Here is a 14,921-nt window from a genome sequence, read left to right as displayed (position 1 = left end):
AACATGGCTCCAACTAGCCCAGAACAACAAAAAAAAAATAAAACTGACTGACTGTGGTCTCTCTGCTGACACGCATCAGTAAACATCACAAAATGGAGCAAGTGGTCAAATGTCGGCCGGCAGTATGTTCTCCTTTTATCAACTTAATGTAGCAGCAAGTCATCATGAGTGAAACCGGCTCTGCATCGTTAGCTCAACGCTAACTAGCCTAGCTGTCAACTACAAGTGTTGAGGTGAGCTCGCTCTTCGCTGTTGTTCGGTGATTACAGTGCGCTTACATTCAGTCAGTGTTGCTGCTCTTGTTTGGCTTCGTGTCAGTGATCTCAGTAACTGTATGAGGGTTGTTTTGTTTGCTTTGAGTTAGATATCGTAACGTTAGCACTTCGTTAAAGCTAGCTGTTAGCGTTAAGTTGTCGCTACTTCCCCAATTTGTGTTCTTCAAGCTTCCGGCTCACTTTTCGATGTTTATAAACGTGGAAGATGTTTGTCATTGGCTAAACAGCAGTTGTATGTTTTGTTTGAAGCTTGCAATATGTATAGTATCGGTGTAAGGTGGGCTTTATTTAGTCTGTTTGATCTACCCAAGCTAGCAGCCTAGCTAAGGTTATACGAAATGAATTCAAACTTTTAACTACTGGGGATAAATTAACGTTTGGGAAAGTTAATGTAGCATTTCGTTAGAAGCCCTGAGCAATAGTTTCCTCGTCGTTAAGTTACAGTTTGAATGTGTTGGTGGGGCAGAGGCAGTTAAGTCATGTGAGCTGAGTTCAAACTTCAGGGACTTGGACAAAGACAAGAAGTCATGTGTGTTCACTAACATCACTGTGTTAGTGCAGCAACCTACTTTTCTCCTCTGAAAACACAACCGACACCATGACTGTGCTGCACAGTAGTATTATTGTTAAAGCCCTTACAAAAGCAGTATTTGCTCATCTAATTGTCCACTTTTCAATTATTTCCTAGGACGAACAGGCGGATAAGGAGATCACGTCTGCCCTTGATGGTTTTGATTTCTTCCTCCATGAATGTCTGAAGGTCGTCCTTGTGGGAGACAGCGAGGCTTACGCAGCAGGACATCGTGCGACTCTTAACAAGCATCGGAGACTCACCATGGATTGGCTGCTGTGTGCGGTTGAGAAAGACTTGGGGGTTGACCGACGGCAGCAGGGCTCAGGTCCCCGTCCCCGGGAGCTCGTAGCCCTTGTTCCTACACGCTGGGTGATGGGCTTGAGGGAGAGGAGGGTCATACGCTGTGCCCGCTTTGACAGCATCAATGAAGCAGAAATCCGCACGTACCTTCAGTGTTCCCAGGCAAAGCTGCCTCCTGGCTGGACACGAGTGTGCATTCAGGGTCTGAGGAAAAGCAAGCTGAGCTACAGATTGGCCAGAGACCCTTGCCATCAACAAATGGAGTTAATGCAGCAGGATTCTTATGTCAAAACCATGCAATGTGTGTCGCAACATAATGTCAGGTGCTGTTTATACTACTACGCTTGTCACCTTACATCTGTGCTCAATCTCAATGTGCCTTTTGCTAACTGATTACTTGATTAAGTCATTTATCTAGAAAAAATGCCAAAACGTTCTCTGTTTCTATCTTCTACCATCTTCTCCACAAATGGAGGATTTACTGCCGTTCTCCATTTTATATTATATATTTTTTTACTATTTTCTGACATTTTATATGGTTAATCGAAAAAATAATAATTCGATACTAATGAAAATAGTCATTAGTTCAAGCCCTATTATCAGGGTACCTGGAGCTTTACTTAAAACTAACAAGACCTTGTCTTTGTGGATTCCTTTAGTGTTTGTGTGTGGTTTTTGAATCTGGATGACTTTTATTCAGTAGCAATTCTACCTGCTGTGGTTTGTGGGGTTTGTGTAATTGTGCACTTAATAACATTAGGTGTTTAACTCTTGCTTGTAGCTTTTGGAGGTTTCAGTAGTCAGAAATTCAGACTTAACTTTTTGCCTTTTTAGGCGATTCTAAGACTAGATGTCCGTTAAAAGGAGAAGTACCATCGAGTAGAACATGTTTGATGTGTGTTTGTCTAATGTATCAACTTTTTGTCTTTTCCCCCTTTTTTAGGAATCTATGGCGTGAAGCTCACTACAAACTTGTGCAGCCATATGCAGGAGCCAATGAGCAGATGCATGCTGCGGCAGTCGATGCAGTGCGTCATGCTTTACAGAAGCTTTTCAATTCCACATTCATCTCATCTGACAAAGTGTCACCATCCCTTTCTCCAGCCAGAGAGAAAGAAAAGGAAAACTACTTGCCATCCAGTTCGTCTTTCTTTCCCAAGTCCCACTCAGACCATCTGTGTCCTAATGTTCTACCTGCAGAGTGTCTGCTGGAGACAGCAGAGATGCTGTACGTGATTCTACCTTATACTCAGTATTCACTCCATGATATTGTCTCCTTCAGCCCAGCCAAGCTCGCTAACAGTCATGCCAAAGTGTTGTTCATTCTCTACCAGTTGCTAATAGCCCTGCAGGCATGTCATGCAGCAGGTCTGTCTTGTGGAGAGCTCTCCCTGCAGGACATAGCAGTAGATGAGCAGCTCTGCAGCCGTCTCAAGCTCAACCTAGCCCATTATGAGGACCTGGGGACAGAAGGGGATGCAAACAGTGATGTTACAGGCAGACAAATGCCAAAAAGTGTCCTGCCAAGGGACAATTCATGTGTGAGCCAAGAGAACAAAAGACTTTGCAAAGACTGCTTTGGTGAGCTCAAGATGTTGGTTCTGGACTGGGTCCATGGACGAGTCAGTAACTTCCGCTACTTGATGGAACTGAACAGGTTAGCAGGACGACGAGAAGGAGACCCTAATTATCACCCAGTCCTCCCGTGGGTGGTGGATTTCACTGTGCCATTCGGAAAATTTCGGGACCTCAGGAGGTCAAAGTTCAGGCTCAATAAAGGGGATAAGCAGCTGGACTTCACATATGAGATGACCAAAGAAGCGTTGGCGGCTGCCGTGGGTAATGGGGTAGGTGGAAGCGGCGTAGGTGGAGACCTCAGTGGCTCTGTAGGTGCTGGCGGTGCTGGACAGCCTGACCACCTCCACGTACCTCATCACATATCTGATGTGCTCTCCGACATTACCTACTATGTCTACAAAGCCCGGCAGACACCCAAGTCAGTGTTGTGCAGCCATGTTAGATCCCAGTGGGAGCCTAATGAATACCCAGCCAGCATGGAGCGCATGCAGAGCTGGACCCCTGATGAGTGCATTCCAGAGTTCTACACAGATCCCTCCATTTTCCGCTCTATCCACCCCGACATGCCAGACCTGGATGTGCCTTCCTGGTGCAAGTCTTGTGAGGAGTTTATTGAGGTCCATCGGCGCCTTCTGGAGAGCAGAGAGGTGTCCCAGCATTTGCATCACTGGATAGATCTCACATTTGGCTATAAGCTATCTGGTAAAGAAGCTGTCAAGGCCAAGAATGTGTGCCTGCACCTAGTGGACAACCACACAAATCTGACTACCTATGGCGTAGTTCAGCTGTTTGACCAGCCCCACCCGCCACGCTTATCTCCTTCCCAGTACGCCCTCGCAGAACCTCCTCTCCTCGGCCTTGCTGCTCTCAATGTGCCTTCTCTACACATCCCTCAAATCGACACTGTAGCTGACACTGTGGATGGAATGGTGCCCGAGTCCACGGGTTGCGAGTCCAGTGGCTGGACTGTGGTGGACAGAGATGAAGAGCTTGAACAAGGTATGGAAGCCCTGGACTCATTAGCGTCCACTGGCTCATCCAGTTCTGCATCGTGCTCTGTGCCACTACCAAGCATCAGTACGGCAGGAGGAAAGATGGGAGGAGAGCACACAGCACTTATTGTATCTCAGTCCCCAAGTTCATTCCCTGGTGATTTCACAAGCGGCTTAGGCCCTGGTTTACGCAGTGCCGTGTTACAAAGAGGTGGGTCAATGAACAAAAAACATGGGGATGGGAGTGGGACTGCCGACAAAGCAGAAGAGATCAAGATTGTCCTCCCTGAAGGCTTCAACCCATTGCAGCCTTTGGAAGAACTGGAGAAGTTGAACAATTTCCTGGTGAAGAGTCTGCACGCTGAAGTGTGGCATCCTGCAGGATCTAGTGACTGTATGAGAGACAGTGTGGTATTTGAATCTCTACCCTCTCTTACACAGCTCTACCAAAGAGACATGCAGGCCCTTGGTGTTCTCATCGCCGAGATATTCTACTCCTCTAAACTGAGAGGGCTGAAACCAGGCAACCCCCTCAAACAGCGTTTCCAAGCTGTTATGAAGCTATGCTCTTCCAGCCTCCGTGATGTGCCACTATCTTTGCATCATGCTCTTGAGACACTGCTGCTAATGGAGAAGAACTCTGGAATAGCACATAGAGAAGTTCCAGACTGCCCACGTCCTCTCCTTTTCAAATATGACCCCATCTGCGATGGTCTGCCTCCCCCAAACCCCTGCCAGTTATTAAACTCAATAATCACTCCCTTTCCTTTCCCTTCCTATTTTGCAGCACTTCATCATTTTATCTTTTCCTACCACACCAAGATGGAGACTACATATAGTCTTCAAGGAAGAGATGTTGTCTTTCATCTGTGGCAGCAGCTTGAGACACTGTTGCGGGGAAACATCACAGCGGAGGGCCTTGAGATTCTCTTGCCCTTCATCCTAGCCCTCATGCTTGAGGAGTCCACCGCTGTCTATGCTGCTTGGTATCTTTTCGAACCCATCTCTAGAGTACTTGGTCCCAGAAATGCAAACAAGTACTTACTGAAGCCACTGATCAACGTTTATGAAAACCCTCACTGCCTGCGAGGACGTTTCTATCTCTACACTGACTGTTTCATTCTGCAGCTGATCGTGAGGCTCGGCCTGCAGGCCTTTCTGTCCAGCCTACTGCCTCATGTGCTGCAGGTCATCACTGGCTTTGAAAGTGGCATGTCAGGCTCTGGCGGGGAAGCTTGCAAAGGGATGAGAAGTGGCACATGTAATCTAGGAGAGGAAGAGGAAGAGGACTTTCAGTGTGGTGAGGTGCGGCCGTCTTCTGGGTCTGTGAGCGGGAATATGGGAGGTAACAGTGGAGCCAGTGGAGGAGTCGGAGCTGTGGGAGACGCGGGGCTGGTCGATTACTCCTCTGGCATCAGTCTCAATGACCAAGTGTTTCTCTCAGAGGCAGAGGACTTTCAGAATGGGTTCTATGTCAACAGTGGAGCAGGGGTGGCTGCTGGGAAACAGCAGAGCCAGAACTCAGTGGCCAAGGATCAAGACCAGGAGTCTCTAAGTGTGGGGAAACTAAGTGATAAAAGCAGCACAAGTGAGCTCTCACTGGGTGATGGAGACTCAATGCGGGATCGAGCCAGTCTCAAATCAGCTGACAGCAGCCAGGACTTGAAACATGCCAGTGAAGGAGAGGAGGGAGGAGAGTTGGAAGAAGAAGAAGTGACTGAGACTAATGAGGGGACAGATGACCCTACTGCTCCCAACCTAGAGCTCACTCTTTCTGGTTGCACAGATGCTTCAGGAACCACAGTTGCCACTCTGGAGGGCGAGTTTGTGAATGGAAGGGCACTGGAAGATACCGATAAAGGCAATGTGGGAGAGCAGGAGGATGAGGATGACCATGATCCATCAGAAGAGTCTGAGGAGAAAGAGCAAAAGATTCTTCTAGGTGCGTGAATGATGGTTTATGTAAATTAACCGTTTATTAACTGATTAATGTCTTATGTTTGTAATTATGTCTCCACACACAGATACAGTCTGCAAAACGGTTCGCTGGCTGTCAGCAAAGCTTGGACCAACGGTCACGGCTCGATATGTAGCCAGAAATCTGCTGCGATTGCTCACAAATTGTTACATTGGTATGTAAATTTATAACATAAAAAAGTTTCACTGCCTCATTTATACCTTTTTATATTTTGCAATACTGATAAACCCATGCTCTGGAGTTTTGTGTTTCAAATCAAGTAGTTACTGCTACTTCACTTACCCCTTCTCTTGTTTTCTGCCTGTAGGTCTAGATAAACACCAGTTTGTTGCCCCTGTGTCTGAGGAGAGCAGCCTGGAGAGTGTGGGGATGGGCAGCGTGTATGAAAAGAAACCTGTGGTTGGTGACCAGACAGCAGGACCTGTGTTGGAATGTCTCATCTACATAGCTCAACTTTATGGGGAGCCTGTACTTACTTACCAGTACCTGCCTTATATAGGATATCTGGTAAGCTGGGAAAATAGGGCATACATAAAACCTTGTCTGGTCTATTAGGCTAGTTTGATTTTTTTGGTTTGTAAGAAGGTAATTACTGTCTAAGAACATTAACAAAATATGCCTTGATGTTTCCAGGTTTCTCCACCTTCTTCGCAGCGTCTTAACACACGTAAGGAGGCAAGTCTGCTTGGAGCTGTTGCTCTTACACAGAAGATCATTGTCTTTCTCTCTGATACCACTCTAATGGACATGCTTATGAAGATCAATCAGGATGTGCTCTTACCACTACTGGACCTGCTCACCACCCCTCGTATGGGGTAAATAGCACATACAACAACACATATTCTAGATGTGTGTTTAGGTGTAACTTATGATAGTGCTTGAGTATTCAGAAAGCATGCTACAATAGATTTGTCATTCATCCTCTGCTTGCCTGTACCCATTCTGCTGTACTCAGGTTCCCCAGCGGGGTGCAGACACGCACTGCCGTCTGTCTCAAGACACTCAGCCTGATGGCTCTCATCTGTCTGCGCATAGGGAGGGAGATGGTGCAACAGCATATGGCTGACACTCTGCGTCGATTCTTTGCTGTTTTCTCTCTGCTGCATTCTCTGCAGCCCCAGGTATGCACACACACACACACACACACACACACATAAATAAATAATACCTGAAGACTGACAAGCATCATGACAGGTGTATTTCTAGAATTATTTCAACAAGCAGCAAGAGATTTACAAAAACAAATTACACAAAGATAGATGAAAGTATAGATGAAAATTAAAACAAGAAACAAAGGTACAGAGTACACACATTTGTGAGCATGGCAGGATGTGTCTCCATGTAGTTACACATACGTCTTTTGAAAACAGAATTGGAAATACACAGTGGTGGTGACTGTCTCTATTTCTTTGTAGCTGGACACGGCTCCTCGTAGAGTTGTGGGAGAAGTCACAGTTGTGGATGTCAGCACACCTGAAGAGTCGAATGTGACGTACGAGTTGGGGGTATTGGAGGAGCTGCAGACGGTATTTAATCCTGAGATGGCCCATGCCTCCTACATCCCCTTCTACTGCCTCATAGGTAGGGAATGCCTCATATTGTGTCAAATACAAAGTACCCTATCCTGCAGAAAGAAGGCAATTTACTAAGGATGTCACGAGAACCAATACTTCGGTACCAAGTCGATACCAAAATTCTGAAAACTTGATGGTACTCGTTTTTCTACAGTACCAAAGGTAACTAAAGTACAGAGGATGTCATTTTTCCAAACCTGAAGGCGACAAGTGCAGCTGTACAGGTGATTTATTAGAGAAACTTTTGTCCACAGTGCTCTGTTAACTGTCAACTCTCTGGTTCGTCTGTGTCTTTGTCACTGTGGTGTGTGTGTGTGCACCAGCTCAGCCCCACCTGCAGTGAACACGCCGCGGGAGAGGCTGAGCTGCTGCTCTGGGGCGAAACAGAGAGTGGTGGAGATGCTCACTCACCACGGCACTGCAAGTGCAACAAAAGCCCCACAAACAATAAGCCAAAAAGAGTAATTTATTAATGTAATTAGTAGTTAGTTCAAGTAACTCTGGTAAAGGCTGCACTGAAGCAACTCAAGAAAAGATTGAGAAGATCAAAAAATAGTAATAATAATAAATGAGTTTGTTAGGCTATAAAAATTTCACCTGTATTATTAAGGAAAATAAAAGTATTAGATGGTTAAATGGGGATTGGGGGCAAAAAAAAACGTAACATGGTATCGAATTGGTATGGACAATCGAGGAATTTCACTGGTATTGGTATTGACTACTAAAATTCTGGTATCGTGACATCCCTACAATATACAAAGTGCTAAAATCAAATATATGCTGTGTTGTGATTTCTTTAGGTGACATGGCAATTCGGAAACTGGTTCCCAACCATGAGCTGGTCTGGCAGTTGGCCCAGTCCTACCATCAGAGTGTGAGTCAGGGGAATCCAGATACAAATCTCACAACAGCGTCTAGGGCGGAGCCTCCTTCTACCACGGGTCTCTCCTCTGGTTTTGCCAGACGTGTGGGTTGCAGCCCATTCCCTGCACCCTCCACTGGCTCCACCCCACTGGGAGACTCCCTCCCTGAGTCAGGCACGTTTGGGAGCCACCTGGTAGGAAACCGTATCCAAGTGTCTCGGGACACTGATTATGACAGTAGCCCGAACCTTGGCTTGGCCAGCTCTTGGGGACGCTCGAGCCATACCACCCCCATCATCACCACTGCCTCCACTTTCACCACTCCATCTGTTGGCACAGCTTCATTTTCCTCCTCCTGGGTCACAGGCCCCACCCCAGAGGACAGTGCCCTGAAGCAGGAGCTCCCTCGCAGTAGCCGCTCCCTGCAGGGCAACTGGCTAGCCTACTGGCAGTATGAGATTGGCCTCAACCAACAGGATCCACATTTCCACTTCCACCAGATCCGACTGCAGAGCTTCCTGGGTCACTCAGGCACCACGAAGTGTTTGGCACCACTGGCAGGAGAGGATTACTTCCTTTCTGGTAGCAAAGACAAGACTGTGAAGCTTTGGCCCCTATATAATCACGGAGATGGAACACAGGAGGTGGAGCCCAGACTGACGTACAATGACCATCGAAAGTCAATCTTCTATGTGGGACAACTTGAGGCTTCACAGGAGGTAGTCAGCTGTGATGGTAATGTGCACCTGTGGGACCAGTATACAGGTAAGCAAGATTGGGCACAATGCATTTCTACTCATGATCAGAACTATGCATCTTTAATGTTATTCATGCGCTTAGTTGTAATACTCAAATGGGTGGAACGAAATGACTGTACTTTTCTAACTACTACTACTCTGTTGTTCCTAGGCAAGCAGATCCGCTCGTACGAAGCCGTGGATGGGAAGAATCCCATCACAGCTGTCACCACCATGCCAGCTCCACACTGCAGTGTTGTGTTTGGCAGCGCGGATTCTGTTCTCCGCTTCATTGATCCTCGCAAACCAGGATTGCAGGTAGCAATTTCACTCATTCACGCAAGCTCATTCTGTCTGGACTTTCTCCATACAACGTCCACCAATTATCAATGAATATGTTTTCAAAATGGTAGCACTTTGAACACTTCTCCGCTATTGAGTTATTTAAGCCCTGACAGTGACAAATCTTCCCCTGTGTCCCCAGCATGAATTTCGTCTGGCATACAACAATGTGAGTGCTGGGCTCATCCGCTACCTGGCAGTGAGCCCTTCAGGGCGCACTGTGGCTGCAGGTTTCTCATCTGGCTTCATTGTTTTGCTAGACGCACGTACTGGACTTATTCTGAAGGGCTGGCCGGCTCATGAGGGAGATATCCTCCAAATGAAGGTATACTTAGAGAGAGAGAGTGTGTGTGTGTTTTGTGTGTGGCTTTACCTTTACGTCAGTATAAACGTGGAGTACGGGCTGACTCTGCTCGGCTAACAACTTAGTCAGTAGTAAGGTGCAAATTTTATTATATATTATATTATATATATATAGTATATATAATAGTAGTGGACGAAGAATACAGCATAAACATGGACAGATTGACTCTAAAATGCCCACGACCAGGTTGGGCCAAGCAAGAAAACAATGTTTCCTGAGTTGTCCCTAAACACGGCACGTTAGTTTACCCCAGGCTGACAGACACTTCTAAGAATTTAAATCAAATGTGCCTATTTAGGGCTACCAAGGACCAGCAGTGAGAGGGGACCATGAAACGGTAGCAAAAGAATCAGTGTGAGGAGAGAGGCAGGATGTGTGCAACAAAATGTCTATGGCCAGATTTAAAAAGGAGACGTATGCAACTACATGGAAAACCCCCTAGGGCCCACCCAGGAAATAGTATTGGGGGAAAATCTATGCAAAGCTGTTCAGGTAGAAAATGACAAAATAAGGGTTGTAAATATTATTCAATAGATTGAATAAATGAATGCATAAGATAAATGGAGAAAAAAGTTATAAAAAAAGGGTGGTTAGGGTATTCTACTAAAGTACACTGTTGGACAACCTAACCAGTCTTCAAATGAGATGAGGGAGATGAAAAGAAGGAGTGAGTAATACCAAATGTGGGTGTTTCAAAAGAAAAATAAAGAAACAAAAATATTAATAAAAGTCTATTTGCAAATTTTTCGTTCGGCAGCCAGTGTGTTTAAATTCAGCAACAATGGAGGGCTTTAAAAACAGACACTCTTCTTTACCTACATTACCATACAGGATATTCGTACAGATAAGTGCATTGCACATTAAAGACCGAGTGTGTAGAAGTTTAGCAAGTGGAGATTGGGGATTGCAGACCAACTAACTGCTTGCCTCAGCTAGCGTGCAGGACAAACTACGGGTGGCCGCCGATTCGTGGGCTACTGTAGAAACATGACTGTTCAACATGGCAGACTGAGTAGAAGACGACCCGCTCCCTAGATAGATAAAAATTGTTTTTAATTTAATTTAATTTTAAAGTAACGAAAACACAGCAATTCTTATTTTCAGGTGATTATTCACTATAATATTATATTCCATTTCTGCTAATATATCTTTCTAAGTGTTACACACTGGACCTATTTAAGGAGTCTTTTTTTGTCAAACAGTCAAAAATCCCTAGCATTTTTAATCATTTCAATATTTTTAATAATTCAGCAATTTTTCAAAAGTTCTATATTTTAATTCAATAAAATATGATGTAGATGTTTTTTTATAAGATTTTTATGTTCATTTAGCACGGAAAGTATACCGAAATATCTGTGAGCTGTGAGAAAATGATATACCTCAACCAAATGTTGGCCACACACTAACTTGAACCCTTGTTACACGTATTATCCATATTTCCAACATGTTGACAACAGTCAAGTTGAAAGTCAAGACGTGGTTTGGGGGAGTGTGTCATATAAATGGGCAGTGTCTCTACCAGATAACCACAGTGGACAGTTTGTCTAACATGACTCCATTACTTTGTTGAGCATGGTGTGAATCTTGAAAGAACAGAAGGGCTGTATTGGGTTTGAAGGGTTCGATGATCAGTATATCATTAAATACAATAGGCTGATATGTTCTGTTTATTTGTTGTTTATTTTATAGTAAATTACATATATAAATACGTCTTTATTGTGTTTCTATAAAATCTCTTCTGTATTTTGAGCAACAATATGGGAGACTCAGAGGAGAAGAATATGTACTTCCATTAGCTGATTTGTGAGTTTTGATGCATCGACCAGTAGAATCTGGTGGGTATGAAATCAGGCTTTGTGGTAAACAGTGGAAACTTTTGGATGACCACAAATCACAGCCTACGCAGTACACATCAGCCAGGTTATCACTTGTGTTGACTCTTTTTCTCCGAGCAACCCACATTACATCCATACGTCTGACCTAGACCTCATGTTGGCTTGGCTACATGGGATATTGGATCATTTTACTCTGATGCTTGACCTGTTGTTGATGCAGGTTGAGAGCTTAGTGTAAAAGGGGTCACTGGTTTTGTTTGTCCCTAATGGACATGAAGTAGTGTTAATTTTATACCCTATATGTAAACCCCTGAACTACTCCAAGACCAAAATTACCCAATTACCCAACTTTCTTTCCAGAAAATTGTTGTAACAGCCTATTACTGTATTCCTGGACCACATCACATACTCAAGCCAGAAGGTGTGGCTGTACTTTTCAGTCGTCATGTGATGAGATATTAAGATGATTAAGTGACTTTATTATTTTGACATTCCCTAAAGGTAGTGCAGGGATGGTGAAAGTTGTACCCAGCAAATCTGTTGATAACAGAGCGCAAGGATGAGCAAACTTTATTTAACCCCAAATTAGGTCAAGGATTGTGTCTCTAGTTTTAAAGGCACAAGTTTAGGCAAATATGGACACAGGTTACTCATTAGAAGGACCACATTGGTTCTCATTGGCACATTCATATTACTTAGACTTCCCCTCAGTTGTTACGTGTATCAACCAGTGGTTTTCATATTTTTTAGCTGGGACATTAAAAAAACCCTAAACTCTGTTCCTTATCTTATTTGAATTACATTTTGTAGCAAATAAACTAATTCAGCTTACTCCAAATTAAAGGTTCTAAGTTTGTGGGCACAGAGACAATAGTAGTCCAAGGTTTTTTTTTATTTTTATATTTTTCAGTAAATTATGAGTTTTATGCTTTAAGTATAGGGCTGTTACTATCTATTTATATGTTTGTCACATATAAGTATTATGATTCTTTTCTTCAGATCAAAATACAAGTAATGAATTTTGATATGAAATAATAATAATTAAACAAATAATAAAATCAGAGTTTTTGTAGTATCTACTTTTAAAAAAAGCATTCCAGTTTATTTTCAGGGTATATATAAGGAAATTTGAATTGGATTGCTAGTAATAATCACAAATCTTGGAAAAGGATGTTGTAAAACTTAGACTTGAAGTGTTTACTTGGATATGACATGAACAGTCAGTGACTTCCTTTCCTGTGTTTTACTTTTCAGGCTGCAGAAGGAAACTTGGTCATCAGCTCCTCCACTGACTACACACTCACTGTGTGGAAAGATCTGGAACACAAGCCTCTTCGCCAGTACAGGTCGCAGTCCGACCCCATCCACGCCTTTGACCTTTATGGTTCGGAGATTGTAACCGGAACAGTGGCTAACAAGATCGGGGTGTACTCCATGGCAGATATCTCCCTGAGCCCTGTTAGTAGCACAAAGCTGAGCTCGGAGAACTTCCGCGGCACTCTGACCAGCCTGGCAGTCCTGCCCACCAAGAGGCTCTTGCTGCTTGGCTCTGAGAACGGAGCCATCCGGTTATTAGCTTAGAGAAAAATCAATGGCTCCCTGCTATACTCTTAACACTGACCTTGAAAGTGTCTTAATTGTGAAGACACCAGGTGTCTCTGCTCTCTCTGTCTCTTCTCCCATGCTTGAAGTCAGTTGTACTGTTGGGGCAGTTTGGTTTGTCAGTTCCCATAAATTGCTTTTTCAGTGGAGCAGCACAAGCAAAAGCATTGTATAAGCTTAATGTCTACAGAAACTTGCCACTCTGGCTGCTTGAAATTCGATGAACGGGAAATGTGTGCCACGCAGTTTCTCATGTACAGTAAAATCCCTTGATTTTTTAAAAAGCCTATAGATGTATAGATAGTATATAATGGGAAATTCTTATCTTGACAAGGTCATTTGTTCTTTTGACTAGGTCAGTTATTCTGTTCAAAAGAATGAATAAGAAGACGTGCTCAGGAAGGTGGAGCCAAACATGGTTCTTATGTAGTGTTTACACTTTCCAAATAGATGCATAACAACACCAAAAATACATTGACCTCAGCTTTCATTTCCCTTCATGTTAGAATACATGCGTATCCAAATGCACTGATTAAACTATGCAGTATTTGTAGATCAAATCATTTGTGTTAGCGTCACTGCGTGTTTCATGACAGATGTTTCACAGTAGATTGTTTATACATCATGAACAATAAAAGTACACTCACTGTTATGTCGACAGTCTTGGTGCATCTTCTCAGAGCGGAGACGCTTCAATTGTCGTCACGTACTAAAGTCAGTTACTGATGCACAGCCTTTATTATACTGCACAATTATGGCCTGAATTGTAACATTTAGATTCTCACTCAGATTTTAAAGACTGAATGTTTTTATCCACTAATAAATTACTTGAAGTTGCTTTGGGATTTTTAAACAGTTGATTTAGCAGTCACAACCTGTAGCAGCGATATACTAGGAGTGCATTAAGGCAGATAACACTTTGATGCCAGCTCTTAGACTCACTCTCCACTTTCTAATTTCTGACAAAGGCTAACATAGGAGCAGTCAATGCCAAGATAAACAGTTTTGTATTTTAACATTTATATGTAACTGCATATGAATATGTTAAAAAAGTACTAAGAAAATTTATAAATCAATACAAATGTGATTTAACTAGCTCCCTTTTGTTTAATGCAAATATACAACAGAGATTTTTGTCCCTTAAACCTAGCCCAAATTCCACGAAGCTCTTAATGAGATCAATCAGTTTTCATACGCCATTATTATCCAGCAATCAAAGCTCTCTGAGTTCTATCACTGTTCATGTTGTAAAACACAGTTTGCCTACTTTTCTAATGATTTGCCCAAAGCTCAAAATGCTCTGATAAGTATATTACACCTTTTTGATATTTTGTGTTTTTTGTAAACTCGGAGTGAAAGCTCAATAATCATAAAACGACAAACTTTGTTTTAAAAAGACAATTTGTAGTTGCATATTGATAATTGGTTACAATTGTTCCAGTATCTCTCTGAACATTTTAAGAGAAGTCCGTGAAAATGCTTATTTATTAACTGGATTAATAAAAAAGATTTGCTTCCATGTTTTTTTGTGTGTTCCAGTTCTGTGTGATTCACCTGGATTCATCATGACTTCCAGCCTTGCCTTCCGATCTTGGCTAAGTCACTAGTGCTCAGATTGGACAAAGTCCCCTCTTGTGTTTGCAGATGGCTGTCATGTGATTTAGAAGATCACTTTTGCTTAGTGGTGAAATGTTACCAAATCAGCTGAATACGTTTATTTTTTAGATTTAATGTCTCTCCCTCTCCTCAGTTATTATTGGTCCCAACATATAACCACAGTTTTTAGACCGAGCAGTACAGTGTGGCTGTCTGCTTTGTGAAGTGGGTAATATCTCAAAGCCACTGGTTTCTGGGAAATGTGGGCTTGTGTTCTCCAATATTAAATGAGTAACTCTGGTGTCAGCAGG

At 43.3% G+C, this 14,921-nt stretch overlaps 1 protein-coding gene across 1 annotated transcript; it reads left to right on the top strand.

Moving 5' to 3' along the window:
• Window positions 1–6: 6 nt before the first annotated feature.
• wdr81 (WD repeat domain 81) lies at window positions 7–14,537 on the top strand. The gene is made up of 12 exons (XM_035679476.1): window positions 7–233; window positions 964–1,472; window positions 2,093–5,661; window positions 5,744–5,851; window positions 6,005–6,204; window positions 6,331–6,512; window positions 6,653–6,818; window positions 7,113–7,278; window positions 8,072–8,899; window positions 9,044–9,189; window positions 9,356–9,538; window positions 12,667–14,537. Exons 2-12 carry the CDS (start codon window positions 1,111–1,113, stop codon window positions 12,991–12,993), a joined length of 6,237 nt encoding a protein of 2,078 aa, XP_035535369.1. The 5' UTR covers window positions 7–233; window positions 964–1,110; the 3' UTR covers window positions 12,994–14,537.
• Window positions 14,538–14,921: the final 384 nt, after the last annotated feature.

Source organism: Morone saxatilis, unplaced genomic scaffold (genome assembly GCF_004916995.1).
Source record: "Morone saxatilis isolate NCDOM2014 unplaced genomic scaffold, NCSU_SB_2.0 Contig8, whole genome shotgun sequence".
Classification (NCBI taxonomy): Eukaryota; Metazoa; Chordata; class Actinopteri; family Moronidae; genus Morone; species Morone saxatilis.
Note: the sequence above shows the minus strand (reverse complement) of the source record. Positions and strands in the feature narration are given on the sequence as shown.

Excerpts from the sequence above, each read along its gene's own strand:
- wdr81 (XM_035679476.1), top strand. The coding sequence starts at position 1,111 with ATGGATTGGCTGCTGTGTGCGGTTGAGAAAGACTTGGGGGTTGACCGA. Across the intron at positions 5,852-6,004 it reads GCTCACAAATTGTTACATTG|GTCTAGATAAACACCAGTTT; the intron begins GTATGTAAATTT and ends TTCTGCCTGTAG. Across the intron at positions 8,900-9,043 it reads CCTGTGGGACCAGTATACAG|GCAAGCAGATCCGCTCGTAC; the intron begins GTAAGCAAGATT and ends TGTTGTTCCTAG.